This window comes from Patiria miniata, unplaced genomic scaffold, assembly GCF_015706575.1.
Source record: "Patiria miniata isolate m_02_andy unplaced genomic scaffold, ASM1570657v1 HiC_scaffold_25, whole genome shotgun sequence".
Lineage (NCBI taxonomy): Eukaryota > Metazoa > Echinodermata > Asteroidea > Valvatida > Asterinidae > Patiria > Patiria miniata.
The window spans coordinates 10,195,864-10,210,911 of record NW_024037064.1 but is presented as its reverse complement, the minus strand read 5'-3'; the positions used below and the strand labels follow the sequence as shown (position 1 = coordinate 10,210,911).

The following is a 15,048-nucleotide window of genomic DNA, read 5'->3' as shown; positions in this document are numbered from 1 at the left end:
ATTTTGAGCTAATTTCTATTGATTTTTGCACAAACATGGATGCATGCGCCCAGCAAGCTTCATCCTAGTCATATATGAATAAGCTCTCTAATATTTACTATAGCTCTATGGCCTGATTAAGTGCACATGTGCAGATACAAATCTAGAATAGCAGGGAGTGTGTAACAATTCCCATAGTTTTTCTTGCAACAATAAAATATAACACAATGGAGTGTGTTCAGTGGAAAAAAGTACAATCAGAATGCAAGTCAATTGAAATTTTGTTTGTTGATTGGTTGTGGTAACGAGGCCCGGATTCTCCAAAAGATCTCTCTCGTAGGACGCAATTTTTGTTAAAAAATCACAACTGAGTGTCAGGTACATGTGTGCATAGTGCTCCAAATGTTTTTAACACGCGCTCGTTTGCTCGGAATGTCTTCGTAATATGGCGCAACCGATGCGTATCACGAAGAATTGACAGCCAAAACGCTGATGCGCATGGCAATCTGTAGGAAGTGACGTCATTTGAGAGAGAGACCTATAAGCAGAGTAGGAACTATGTCTATAGGCCTACGAAAAATTAGGGGCCTATGAAAATACCACAGTGTGGCCTGGCTTGCTTCGTACAGCTTAACATCAACATGAAATTAGTGCTGTTGCCTAGTGCAGAGGTGTAAGGAACACTTATCCTGCTGTGGTCATGACAGAATACATGCATAAAAAAAAATAAAAAAAAAAAAAAAATAAATAAAAAAAAATAAAAAATAAACTATAAAAAGCCCAAATTCGAAGAGGAAGTGTCAAATTTAACATCAGAGAGTGTTAATTCAGTAAAAAAAAAAAGTACAATGAGAACTCAGTCAATCTTTAATAAAACAAACCACACTCATCCGGATGATAACTTGAGAAATAGCCATTTTATTCAAATGAAATTCCACAATTGATTAATTGGGACTTTTTTGTGAAGTCTGTAAAATTTCAACAGGATTTATCAAACAATACAGTTAATGTAGCCAAAACAATCGTGAGCAAAGTAAAATCAGAATTAAAATCAGCCCTATGCAAAAAAAAGCCAAAAAACCTACACATTTATTTGCTGTGATGTCTTTAAAAACCTACTTAATTTCAACAGCAATTGAAACCCCCCCCCCCAAAAAAAAAACAGAGTGAAAATTTCAATCAAAACTAAAAATTTTCCAAATGCGTTACAAGAATGACACACAAGTATGATGACGCTGGAAATACCTGTTGAGTTTAATTAAAATTGTATCCATTGATTGTTCATAAAGTCTTTATGAACCCCATAAAATTTCAAGAAAAATTGTGTAACTATAAAAAACGATTAAACGCGTACAAATGCAAAATAAAGTCAAAAGCCGTAGAAAATTTAACCTTGCATTTATCATGCATTGTACCAAAAAGTCTTGCACAATTCCTAAATGAGTAAATTTCTTCACTTTTCTACGCTCTTTAAAATTGCTGCTTGAAGCTACTTCAGAAAATTGCAAAGTTGAACCATTACTTCTAAAAAAAAAGAAAAAAAATTCTTATATTTTCACCGGCACCAGACTATCATGTGACCTCTAGAAAACCTCGACAAGAGAGGGCGATTAGGCCATACAAAATCACTGAAGCATGAAAACTTATTCTGACGGCGCGCTACACGGTCAAGTGAGGAAGGCCCTTCAACCAGGTTGTATCAAGACCCTCATGCTAAGAAGTCTACATCCACCTCACACACCACTAATAACCAGCAATCATATACACGTATGGTCTTTATCAGGCATCAACAAGTGCAGCAGTCTCCAAAAAAGGAAACAGGCTAACTACCAGTCTGACTGGTGATTGGCTGCGAAGACTGATCTGAACTTTCAGGACAGGGCAGAACTTCAAAAAAGAAGTCCGGGTATACAATCCAAAATTTAGTCCAAGTAATTAGAAATGATATTCCCAAATCTAAGTCCAGCCCAATAAACTCCAAGTCCTGCAAGCCCAAAGACACTTATCCTAAGCAGCAATAATATCGCGAACTCCAAGTCTAGCCCCATTACCATGATTACCTCTGAAAAGTCTAAGTCAGCCCCATTACCTCTAAAAAGTCTAAGTCCAACAAGCCCAAAACTTATATAAATTCCCAACCCCTCAACTTGCAGAAATTGGGAAGCCCATCAACTAATAGTCCAGTTCCCTCTCAACCATCAACCAGTCAGCCCAAAGTCCCAAAGCCTACCCTCCAGCTCCAAACCCCTTCAGCTCCCAACTTCTCAACCTCCCAGCCAGACCCTCAGATCTGAAAAAATTTCAAGGGGTACCCCTTGATTTCTGAAATTCTGGCCAAAGCTGAAAAATTGTCTAAGTCCAACAACCTAAGGGTTTTAATTACGAAAACCGGATAAATTTTCAAGAAAGTGCCATGGCAGAGCGGAAAAAGAGAGAGCTGGCATGCAGAAGGTACGCGGTTCAACCCTGCTCCATGCTACTATTTTATTTAATTTTTTTAATTTATCACTGCTGTGAGGAAAAATTCTCCTCCCGGGTCCCCGGCTGGATTTGAACCGGGGACCCGGCGCCTGGCGGTCAGCGAGCTAGACCGCCAGGCCACTGGCCTCTTCGAAAATTTGTTCTCGGAACTTATATTTAAAGGTAAGATTGCGCAATTTAAAAAAAAAAGAAAAAAATGGCCGCCTTCATTTGAATAAATGAATAATAAAAAGCAGAAAACTGAATATTCAGAAGGAACCACCACAGGTCCAAAATTCTGGTTCTGAAATTTAAATATTTATTCCATACACTTATTGTAGCTTGTACACTATTTTGAAACGCATTTCACCGGTTTTTTTTTTAAAATTAATATTACAGTTGTTTTTAAACTTAACTTCATGTACATGTATTTACAAATAAACACCATTCTGTTTAATATGATGAATGTAAACATTAATTACTTCCCTTTACAAGATTCTAAATTTCTTAATGCTTAAGTAGCCAGTCCTACTTTAAAATGGTTACTAATATTGATTCTTCTGGGGGGGGGCACACAATTTGTTTCTATAAAAGGGCAAACTTTTGTTTGAATGTGAAAATGGAGTTGTTTAAGTTCACACCTACATTTTACTTGAGGGCCATCCTTAAATTGTCAGTGATTTTTGCCTACAGCATCTTATTCTTAAACAATATTTGCTTTTCTAATTCTTAAAGTTATAACCACTTCACAATTTAATACAGAGAGACACCTTATTTCAGGAATACGTTCTAGTACAACTAAATTCAAATAAGTTAAACTCTGATTACAACACGTTACACATACATGTAGTATATGCATACTGCCCTCTATAGACCGTCTAACAGTTTTAACTGTCTATCTGGCTAGATATTCATGCCAATTAATTTTAGAACGCTCAAATTACTTCATGAACACTATCCATTTCCCTTTTCTTTCCATAAATTTAAGGATATCTTAGACAGCAAATATGTAGGGATCTTGTTTCCACCCATAACTTTTCCCCATTATGAATTTAGTTTCACAAAATGTCATTTTACCAAAAAAAGTATCAATCGTATATTTGGAAGAAGTTACTAATGTTTAACTTTCTTGTTTGATTACAACTTTTACATCACACAAATTTGGTTTCATTTCAATTTGACATGTAAACCATATCTTACACCTTGTAACAAAGCACTATCATCATGCTAAGTGGATCATGCATTAATTCATTCATTAAGCAGCCATCAGCAATTCATGGGCAAAAGAGGGCGCTGCTCACTGAGACTAGTTTTTATTTACTAAAACTAGGGTGTCCAACTAAACATTTACAAAATTTCATTTAATTTTAGGAGCAAGCTCTAATGTACAAACAAATACCTCAATTGTTTATGCACTGATGTTTTAGGCGTATTGTTTCATTTTATTATTACATTGACTACTTGAGTGTACAAGTTGTAATGCACAAATGGCTTACTACAATACTTTGCATGGATTGCACTTTTCAATATACATAAATATAGATGAATACATACATGAACAGAAATATGACACCCAGTAACTTATTGGGCAACCAGAAAATCTATAGTTTTAACAAGTATATGGGCAATTCCATGCTGATCGACAGACATAAGAGACATTCGGCAGGTTTCAAATTCGCATCAATATCGCGTATTCAGAACAATATTACATGCGACGTCATCACATTGACATAGGTACTGTAACTTCAAATTTCTATATTTTCACTAACCGTACTCAAAATACGTCATTACAATGTGTATCAACTTCTCATTTTGGATATTGTGCCCGACATTTCGAATTGCAATTAGAATTGGAAGCTCTTAAGAGTATTAGGTATTTACCCCCAATATTTTTACCCCCCCCCAAAATATTTTTCAATATAGATTTTTCAATATATAGTTTCGAAAGATATTGCCCTTTTCCATTCAAATGCATTTTTTTCACCATCGCCTACCCCCCCCCAATATTTTGTAAAGAGTGCCTTTTGTTGCCCGTTAGTGTGTATAATCATCGTTTTTTAGCATCAGCACCATCGACAGATTGGTACCAGGGTCCACCCCCCACCCCCCCATTTTACAGAGGCAATGTCCCGAGAAAAAATGTGTCTACAATTCCACACGAATATGCAAGTGCCCTTTTCAAAAATCCCCCCCCCCAAAAAAAAAAATCAAAATGACTTTCCTATGTCACTATATTCAGTACACATTAACTGATGCGTATAATTGTTTTTTATATTCAGTACACTTTATCATGACCGACATTTAAAAACCATGCAGGAAACAACTGATAGAACAAATTTAACGTTTCTCTTCAAGTTGACACATAATTTCCATTTATTTATCATAGCCATATAATAATATCATTATTTATCATATAATTCATGTGCGTATATGGAAAATTTAAATTTGTAATCAAATGAGAAACTAGACGTTATTGGACATTAACAGACATCAAAACTTGTTCAGGTTCGGCTTTTATTTTCTTTTATATCAAACTGTGACTGTATGCAAGAAGAAATAACTTTTCAGATCAAACCTTGCAGCGGTATTTAATAGAAAATCTTTCAAAAACTTGTACACTGTCAGGACCTCAAAATAAAGCAGATGAAATAAGAAATTTGTCAAAATAGCCTTAAAAATATTAAAAGTTATCTCCATTAATAACTGTGTGAATAGACTTGCATATTTAATACATGTCATATTAATATTTTCGTTGTTAACAATTTGAGGTCTCAAATTCCAACCTCAATTTTAACTACTTTTTCTCAAAGTGTTAACTCCTGCTCACTTATTAAAATCCTCATGTTCTTTTCTTTTCTGTTTATTCCTCTTTCTTTTGTTCCTCTTGTGGTCTTCATACAATCCTTTTCTTCCAAATTTGTTTCTGCTGTGTTGTTCTCTGTGCTGCTGTAATTAAGTTGCAACCTGGGTGTATATCTTTCCTGAAAAATATGAAATATTCAACACAATTTTTAGTATTTTGTACATGTTAACATTAACACAATTTTAATTCCTGTTTCTGTAGCACTTCCTAAGATATCCAATGAACCAACAACAAATATAAAATCAACAAATATAAAATCAGCCAACGTTAGTAATAAGGAATTATGAATATTAAACTATTTGGTGCCAAACAATAATTCAGTTCTCACAGGGAAGACTTCCCCCACCCCACCCCACCCCATCAGAATGGACAATGATAGACTACTTGTGCCCAAAAGCAAAACAAATATATTTTTTATTTCATTCCTCAATTATGGAGTACAGACTGTGCAATAATGTGACTGCATGACATTACACATGCCCAATACTATTACAATATTTCATGGCTGGCCTAAGTATAAAAACAAAAACTTCTGACAAATCGTTTTTTAACACTTCTGAGAACTCAAGCTAAGGAAAGTTAACTGAATATTTCATTGGTTAGGAAATGTAGCCATTTACATAAAATCACTTTTGATGGCTTTCAAATCATTCAATATATATCTCATATTACAAGCAAAATCTGACTAAAATTGAAAACTGAAAAATAACATCCATTTTCACAAAGACGCCTTCAAAACGGTAACATAGCAAATTGAAATATAACTGTATAGATAGCAAAAGACTAATTAAAAATTCCTCACCAGTGCATCCATAAGTCATCATGACGTCATTGCAGACTTTGATGTGATGGTGTACCGTACGTAACTCACAAAACAGTGCGCACATAGGACTAGACTATATTTCAGTTTTAAAAATGCCACGTTATATTGTGTCTCTTCAGCGAATCAAACTTGAACAAACGATAAATTTGTTTATTTTTTGGTCTTGTGTGTCAACCAGCATGGAATTGCCCATTTAACCTTTTTTTCTCATTTAACAGCCTAGTACATTCTAAATAGGCCCAAGGCACCTTGGATGTAGTTTCTCTGATGTTTGATGTCATCACAAAGTGGTGCAGTTTCAGGGCATTCCAGGATCAAGAGCAACGTCTTCTTGGTAAGAGCAGGAAAACCTGAAATTCAAGATAAAATATTAAACAAATAAAATATGAATAGCATACGTATATACATATTATAGTTAAGGATTTTTAGGTCATAATTTTGCAGACTTTTGTAGTTTTTGAGGCTCCACTATGTTGGGAGAACCACTATATATAGGGAGAAGTTTGGAAAATAGAATTTTGAAATTTAGCTTCATTTGCATTCATATTCATATCAATATTTTAGCATGAATTTATAATCAACCCGTAATTCACATAAATATGGTTGCAAAAGCAAGTATCAAAGTATATTGAACAAGTTTTCAGCTCACCTGAAACACATGTGTTCCTCTTCCTACATGATGACAGGCTTTCAACGAATTTTGATAGAGGACAAGTTGGGACAACCACTATATATAGGAAGAGGTTTGGAAGATAGAAGTTGGAAATTTAGCTTCAGTTGCATTCATATTCACAGCAAAATTGTAGCATAACCCTAACTCCATAGCATAATTTACTAGGAACTGTAATACCCATCCTGGCAAATTCCAACACCCACATGGGAAATTATACACACACACTGTTGGACTTAGTTTCTGGAGGTATGCCAAAACCCAATGTAAAAGACCATCAGTACTGCACCCATTCTAACAACACCTGCTGTTGGGCTTTGATGGGTTGAGTTCCTGTCGGGTTAATTTATAATCAACCCGTAATTAATTCACATAAATATTGTTGCAAAAGTAAGTATAAAAGTCCATTGAAAAAGTTTTTAGCTCACCTGAAAGACATGTGCTCTTCTTTTTGTGGTACTGGTAACAGCCTTTCAACGTATGTCGATAGAGGAAAAGTTGTGACAACTATAGGGAGAAGTTTGGGAGATAGAATTTGGAAATTTAGCTTCATTTGCTTTCATATTCACAGCAAACTTATAGCATACATTTATATTCAACCCATAATTCACATAGATATTGTTGCAAAGCAAGTTAATTGAGAAGTTTTTAGCTCACCTGAAACATGTGTTCCTCTTCTTGTGCTAGTGTGACAGGCTTTTGATGAATTTTGAGAGAGGAAAACTTACTCATCCGGTCCTGTCTTATCAAAGAATGTGCAAATAATATAGATTAGTTATGCACGATAGCTCAAAATACTCGTAAGGCTGCAGATGTTTGCTTTCAGATTTATTATCCGGAGCAAATGACTGACCTACAGAGGCAATCAAAATGGTAACCAAATGCGATTTCATGTGATGTGTCGAAAAGTCACTTGAGCACACAGAACGGAATGTTACAGAATCAGCGAACATTAACCTTAGTGTTCACAACGCAAAGAGGTGCTATGACAATATCTTGGCTATGTGACAAGCCCCACCAGTGAAAGTTAATTAACAAGATTTGTTAGTGTCGTAGGCCAATTACATGGGAACCTGATTGTGTTCTGGTCATTACAGATGGAATAATCACTGTGTCAGGTGCACGAGAGAAATCTTGATTGTCTGCAAAGGTTTGTCATCAAACGAAACAGGTTTTACAAAGTCAATACATAAAGTGTTTGTGCATCGAGTAATGGCAAACTGTTTGATTGTGTACGGTCATTGTGTGCTTTGAGTGAAGCCTTGAGCTTATATAGCATTATTATCTTTCAATGATACTCTGAATGACGAGCAGTGGTTTGAAGAAGTTGTATGTTGATTGACAGCCAAGTATTTTTGAGAGGGTGCGAAAGAGGGCTGATTCAATTTACCAGCCGCGGTCGCTTGTCACAGAGAGTAATTTACTGGGGTAAAACTCTCGGGCAGCAGCCTGCAGAGCAGTGGTAATGCTTTTGGAGTGCATCTCATACATGTGACTACTGAGCTGGACCAGCAGCCACAGAAACCAGCCATCCTGAACAGATGGCTATGGGCTCAGTCCTCTGTGCCTTCCCAGATAAAGACATCCTGGATGATGTCTATGAACCCTTGCAGCGCACTGACCCAGGCCAACACAGTGCATACATGTATAGCATATTGGTGAATGCTGTTAAAAAGGATTTTGTAGATCGAGCCACGCCACATACATATTTTCCCGAATCCAGCGTGCACCCCCCACAATGGACAACATATCAGGTGGGTGAGCTCAAAGCAGCCCTCACCAGGCCTAGCACTCTTCTGGGAGTCACTGATGAGAGGACAGTCTTGCACCCAAATGAGTCAAAAGGCTGCCATCAGCAACTTTTACAGGCATGACTGCAGGGCAATCAACCGGAAGTTGGCCGAACACGCTTGGTCGCCCTTCTTGTACAACAGTTAACCTTGGTAGCTGTGTTCCAAAAGATGGGGAACCAACCTTCATGCAGACACTGATTACACATCGCCACTGTATCTCAAAATGCACTGTCTGCCAATCTGATGTGATGATATCTAAGCCGGTCTTTCCCAGGTGCGGAGTTTGACATCCGACCTAGTCTGGAGGAAACCTCCGTCTGCAAAATGGGGCGTAGCAAATCTGAACCAGACTCCCAAGCACAGGCCCAGTCAAAAACAAGAGCTCAGAGTCAGCACTGAGTCTATTACCATCAACCGCCCTTTCTGGATGAACTTCAGCAATTACATGTACATGTAGTTTGCTAGTGTTTCCTCAGTGCTAGCATATCTGACCTCAGAGCTATCGTGGACTAATGGATTGCCTGTCTGATACAGGACCTGTAAAGCTTCTAAAGCCTGCTAGCCTCATGCACATCGAACTCTGGCCTGCATCGCCACAATGTCGCACTGCACCACAATGTCTTGCACTGGGCGGGTTCATGGTATACACTGATTATCAATGGAGCTGGACTAGCCAGGGCAACCACATTTTGAGCAAAACAGCCAAACACTGACTTAAACTCTCCGGCATTAAAACAGCACCACCAGCCATGGATTAATTCTCCTCCTTCATGGGCATTGAAGCCTGCGGTCTTGGCAAACCCCGACTCGGCAGTGCAGTCCCCCTCGGGCCCTCAATCCGGCCTGCTTCCTCACCCGTGATGATATTTGAGCAACGCACATCAGTCACAGGGTTTTGGGCGCACCACTAGCACATACCCTCATCCATGTTATGGCAACCCCGAAGGGTCCCCAGCGGAGTGTTGGAGCACCAGGGCAACTCCCTCATCTATGTTAAGGGAACCCTGGAGGGTACCCGATCATTCAACCGTGGAATGTTGTGGAGAGGAGTGAATGGCCAGATCTGGCTCCAGGTACGGGCTATTAAGTCCCTCATCTATCTGCAGTCATGAGGATCGAAACACAGAAAGCTGGGCCGGGGTAACATTCGGTACAGTCACAATCAATGTTTCACCAACCAAGCCTACGATAATTAAGGTCCATCAGGGACATGGGCTCTTGAAGTGCTGTATCCCCAGGCGAAGGTGTGGTGCATTTTGAGAATGCAGGAGGGCAGTCAGTAAAGGGTCCGGGGGGGGGGGGGGTGCTGAATCCGACCCCTCCCCGCAACTTTTTCCGCTTTTCCCAGGCAATTTTTTTATTTTGCGACCGAGCTGTCCTGAGTTTTTAACCCGAGTATTGTGCATCTTTTGATATCAAAAACAGAAAATGCGGGCCATGGGTTGCCACGTAGCGAAAACATTCGCCGCTACCATAATTCCAAAAACCCTGTGACCTATAAAGTCCTGAAACTTCTTGGCTATGTGTATATTAAGTTGTTCTATGCATGTATATACATGTAGTTTCATAATTTTTCATCACAAGATCCCCCCCCCCCCCCCCCCCCGGTCTGTGAGATGGTCAAATAACCCGGCCCTTTTAGGGTTAAACCGAACCACAATGCTTGTGAGTTTGGTTGTGGTTGGAAACATGTCAGCCCAAATCCAACTCCAGCCGACACGAGGAGCACCAGTAGACAGTATGCTGCTGGTGTCGTGTCATAGTCTGCTATGAGTGGTAGCTCTCCCGACGCACAACACAAAAGACTTGGTCTCGCTCTCCACAGATCTCAAAGGCTGCAGATTTAAAATGGACACATACCAAGTGACAATGGAGACTAGAAGACGTAGGGAACAACCTCATCAAGCACAACGTACAGGCCTGGCCTGAAGGGTTCCTGAACATTCCTCTACGGAGTGTTGGGCATTTCTCCAGTCTGAACCTTCATCTGTGTTACGGTTCCCCCAACATGCCCAAGGGGTTCCAAGCATGCATCCACAGAGTGTTGGGCCGGAGCTGGGGCCCTCCCCTCATCCGCATTAAGGTTGCCCTGAGGGGAGCCTACATGTAAGCGTTCCTCTGCGGACTGTTGGGGATTGGCTGGGTAACAACTGTCGTCCAGGAGCAAGTCTCCAAAGTTGTTCTCCATCATCCAGGTCCTGGACCCTCAGATTTTTGACCATCACAAGGAAAGATAGAATGAATTAAACTGATAAGAAGAGAAACTACACGTGAGGAGGGAGGGTGTACGTAGCTGCATTCAGTTGGATCATTGAATGTACAGTTAATGGTATCAGCTGGAGTGTACACCCTACTCGAATGTCAGTGGTAAATCACAAAATAAAGTCCATCAGTTGGCGAATTTCACATGGAGAGTGCAGGTCGTATGATGCCTTGAATGCATACGTGAGTGGCTTGAGAATTTGTATTGACATGAAAGTGGGGCATCTTACCAGCATTTCGCAAACATGACGTATGTTCAGGATTCATGGCAAAATCACTATGTGGTTCTTCACTGAATTGGGTTTGCAAGAGAATACAACGCATTGCCAAGCATTGTCAATTAACTCTTACTTAACCCTTACCCTACTAGACCCTCCAACGCATGCCAATATGTGCCTCAAGAAAATCTCCTATGTTTTTTGCATGGCCCTCCAATATCTGCCATGTCATTTCAAGGGTAACTGGACAGGCACTCCAATACATGCCACAGAGAACAATGAGAGTCCTCTGATAACAAAGTGAGTGCCCCCAGCTGGTCAGTATCAGGCACCCTCCAGGGCCTCCAACTCCTGCCAATTGGAGCCTTCACTGTTAAGACGAACTATCTGCCAATAAACTGCAGCTGGAGGGCATTGGCATAACCAACTGACATGCAGTAAACTACCCTCAGAAAGTAAGGGTTAAAGGGCTATATACTCCAAACATCTGATGCATTAGTCGAAAGATACATGTACGTCAGTGTTATGCTTAGGATGAGAGGATGGCAATGTTCATGAGAGCTGACAAGATCGATGTTGTCCAAAGCTGCTACAGCTGCGTAAGTCCAACACTGGCTTTTTGACTATCCATGTGATATCATGATTTGGGTGAGCGGTTGGAGGATGACGGCTGCATGCGGTATGAACTTTAACATCATGTTGCATTCAACTAATGTCAGGGTCTCCCATTACTGTACCTACAAATACTTGCGAATCTGCAGGCAATAGTTGCTTTCAAATGTTTTATTATGGGGAACAAGTAACTGACTTAACGAGGCAAGTGAAATGGTAAATAAGTAAGATTTGAGGCTTTGCATGGTGGAGATACTAAATAATGAAAGGTTTGCGGAAACACCATGTGCGAATAATTTCTCAACTAAGAGAATGGTTCTGAAAAGAACCAGAGGTATAAACTCGATGTTCCGGTCAGTATGCTCTGACCGTCTTCAGGAGAGTGCCTAAACTCTAAGAAAGAGAATACTTAAGTAGCAAAGGCGAAGTCAATGAAGTGAGAAGTTGCATCCTGTGAGGATGCCAAGTAGACAGGATCCTAGAACAAGCTTGGTGCCCACTGAAGTGGAACAGTAGGGTTGCAGTGTCAGTAGAGGGAGGACCTAGGGTATAGAAGACCCATCAGTCTAAGGTGGTAGCTGAGGACCTAGGGTATAGGAGACCCATCAGTCTGGAGAAGTGGGAGCCAGATGTCGTTGAGGTGAAACCCGATGTCTTGCGGAACTGTGTTGTGCTTGCGGATCTCGATGGCTTCCCGTATGCGTCTTGGATGCCAGAACTGGATTAACTTTGTGGTCGTTGATGTGGGAATGTTTGACAATGGCCGATTTGTCAAAATCCCCTCGCCGTCCATGTGTTCTGTGTTCCTTGAGCCTAGTGGGAAGGGTCCGACCGGTTTTGCCGATGTAGACAAACAAGATACACACATGTGCTAAAAAGACATGTGAGCCTGTAACGTAAGCAGCGTCAATTGATATTACTTGATTATCCGATCTTATGTCCATATCAATATCGTCGCTTGCAATTTTTTAATATAAAAATATAACACTTTTATCGAAGATATCAAACATGCGTAAGATTATCGTCAAAATAAATCTGTGCTTTTACTTTGTGATTAATGTTTGCTGTAATATAAAATAAAACTTGGCGGCAACATTGTGCTTGCAATTAAAAAAAAATTGCAAAATGCCAAGCCACATCGCTTTGTGCTCTGCATTTGCTGGAATTTGCAGTCCTTCCCAATGTAAAACCTCAAAAAGAAACCGCCCGTTCTGGACAGTGCTGAGATTGTTTTAAAAAGTTTTTGCAATATGCTCCAGAGAAAGCCGTGAAAAACTTGGACTTAACTTCTTCTTTTTTATGAAATCAAAGTGCCATCTTTGTGTTTTTTAACTTTTACAAGGGATAATCGATGTATCAAATATTCTCAATATCGGATTTCAGATATATGGATTATTGACAATTCTGGTGCTGTACTGTACACAGAATGGAAAGTTCAAGCGAACTTTGTCCTTATTGTTAACAGAGCTGTCTCAAGAGGGCACACAAACAATAACTAATTGGCTACCACAACGCTCAAGCAATGCATGGTGCAAAAAACCTCTACTGATCCATTTCAAAATACACAGGTACTTGATATAAGTGTCCAGACACTAACATATAGGTTTTATGCAATAGTTATTTGATAAGGGCAGGGAATGCCCAGCACAGCCCATCATTAACTTTGTCTTGCTGAAATTAAATTTACCAGTAATTTCTGAAAAACAAATAATTAAACTAACTTCTAAACAAGCCCAAGACATCTTACAGTTACCTGATAAAGTGGTGCAGATTCACGGCATTTCGGCATCAAAAGCAGCATCTGGGTTACTGATGAAAACCTGAAATTGAAGTTAAAAAAGCAAAACTAATATGAAACCTACATGTAATGCCATAGATGATGCATCATGTTTTTGTGTGTGTAATTTGGTATTAGCTTTTGTCATTTTGAAGCTTTGCATAGTTGTCAGTACAACTACAGTTTTGCATAAAACAATGTATTTGTATTAATAATTTTTTTCAACTTATGTTGCGCTCTTATGTTAAAATTCCTGAATAAAAATAATACACACAATTTTTTTTTACGTACATGTAAAACACCGAAGCATTTCAAACACCACTGACTAAATTAAAAAACGCTACATATTACACTACAAAAAATACTCTACAATAACTGACATTTGAAAGTACACTGGAAAAGAACAAGTCTTGCTTTCAAGACGTCCTTAATTAGCAGTGCGATGTTTCAGCGCGTGCAAGGGTTATTGGACTGTGCAGCAATGCACTGAAGCTGGGGCACTTATTAGCACACAGCGCAAACCATCCACAAATTAAGGACGTCTTCAACTTCGTGTTTAGAATTGAGAGTGCATTTTCATGCGTGCGTGACATAAGCATACAATGTATCTGCTTTCTACACGTAGGCCTGCTGCACTTTTCCGAGTCACTCGTGTTGCTAGTGAGTCTGTAAGCATTGTTGGATATTAAAGACACGTGGACGAAGCAATCAATTTGGCAGCAAAGAAACTGGGCCTTGGAAGGAAAAATCAGTGGTCTTCATCAATTTGAACGTGGCCACTGACCTACAGATATGGTCCCTACTTTGAATGACGGGTCTACTAAACTTTCTTCCTAAGCATGTCATCCTTAGCTTGTTGTATCCCGTCATGCTTTGTTGATCCACTCGCACCTATTGAATGATTACATTTAACTCTCTCAGGTTTATGCATTCACCCGATCAGGAAAAAATGATTACATTTAAATCTCTGAGGTTTAGGTATTCTCCTGATCAGGAGAATGCCTAAACCTGAGGGAGTTACTCATTAATGGGTGTATGACGGTTCCTGTGTGGATCAACAAAGCATGACAGGATTGCAGCCTTAGGATTGCATACTTTTTTCAAATTTTAAGTTTTATGATGGCACTCTGAGTGCACTGATCTAATATTCACTTAATTAGTGCAGTTCTTCTCGGAAAGTCTTTTAAGGGACTGTCACTTTACATGGTGTATCAACAACATGTATCCCTAGTAGTTTCTATCATGCTGCACATCGCCTACCTATATAGCTAGGCATAGTCAGCATCCAGGACCTCTCCCATCAGACATCAGCTTCGTTGGCTTGGACATCACCTCCACCCTCTGGCTACCGACCTCCTCAGTTGCCATGTGCTTTGCCCTTCTCAGTTGCCATGTGCTTTGCCCTCCTCGGTAGCCATGTGCTTTGGCGTCCCTCCCAGGCATGCCAGGCAGATGGCAGAGAGGTTGAAAGAAGCTACTCTTCGATGAGCATGGATGACCCTAATGTCCATCATAGGCCCCTGGAAAATGGACATGTCGTAGAAGACAGGACAATTAACTGGTGAAAGATGCTGGTCGTCGCCTATCAGCA

At 39.7% G+C, this 15,048-nt stretch overlaps 1 protein-coding gene across 2 annotated transcripts; it reads right to left on the bottom strand.

Annotated features, from left to right (window-relative positions):
- Positions 1 to 5,480: 5,480 nt before the first annotated feature.
- LOC119733268 lies at positions 5,481 to 14,955 on the bottom strand. 2 transcript variants are annotated; one of them, XR_005271737.1, is made up of 6 exons: positions 14,718 to 14,955; positions 13,434 to 13,500; positions 7,453 to 7,537; positions 7,224 to 7,302; positions 6,775 to 6,852; positions 5,481 to 6,475 (listed from the first exon to the last, which is right to left on the bottom strand). XR_005271737.1 is itself a non-coding variant. In XM_038206853.1 (6 exons), the coding sequence occupies exons 2-6, from the start codon at positions 13,479 to 13,481 to the stop codon at positions 6,345 to 6,347; spliced, it is 417 nt and encodes a 138-aa protein (XP_038062781.1). In that variant the 5' UTR covers positions 13,482 to 13,500; positions 14,718 to 14,950; the 3' UTR covers positions 5,481 to 6,344. The 2 variants fall into 2 exon arrangements, 1 of the variants encoding a protein (XP_038062781.1); XM_038206853.1 differs by having other exon boundaries at positions 7,453 to 7,533; positions 14,718 to 14,950.
- Positions 14,956 to 15,048: the final 93 nt, after the last annotated feature.

What these genes read in the sequence shown, in the direction of transcription:
- LOC119733268 (XM_038206853.1), bottom strand. Translation starts at nt 13,481, where the DNA reads ATGCTGCTTTTGATGCCGAAATGCCGTGAATCTGCACCACTTTATCAG. An exon ending in AAGAGGAACACATGTTTCAG is followed by an intron (nt 7,303 to 7,452) that starts GTGAGCTAAAAA and finishes TTCTCCCTATAG; the next exon opens with TTGTCACAACTTTTCCTCTA. An exon ending in GAAGAGCACATGTCTTTCAG is followed by an intron (nt 6,853 to 7,223) that starts GTGAGCTAAAAA and finishes TCCTATATATAG; the next exon opens with TGGTTGTCCCAACTTGTCCT.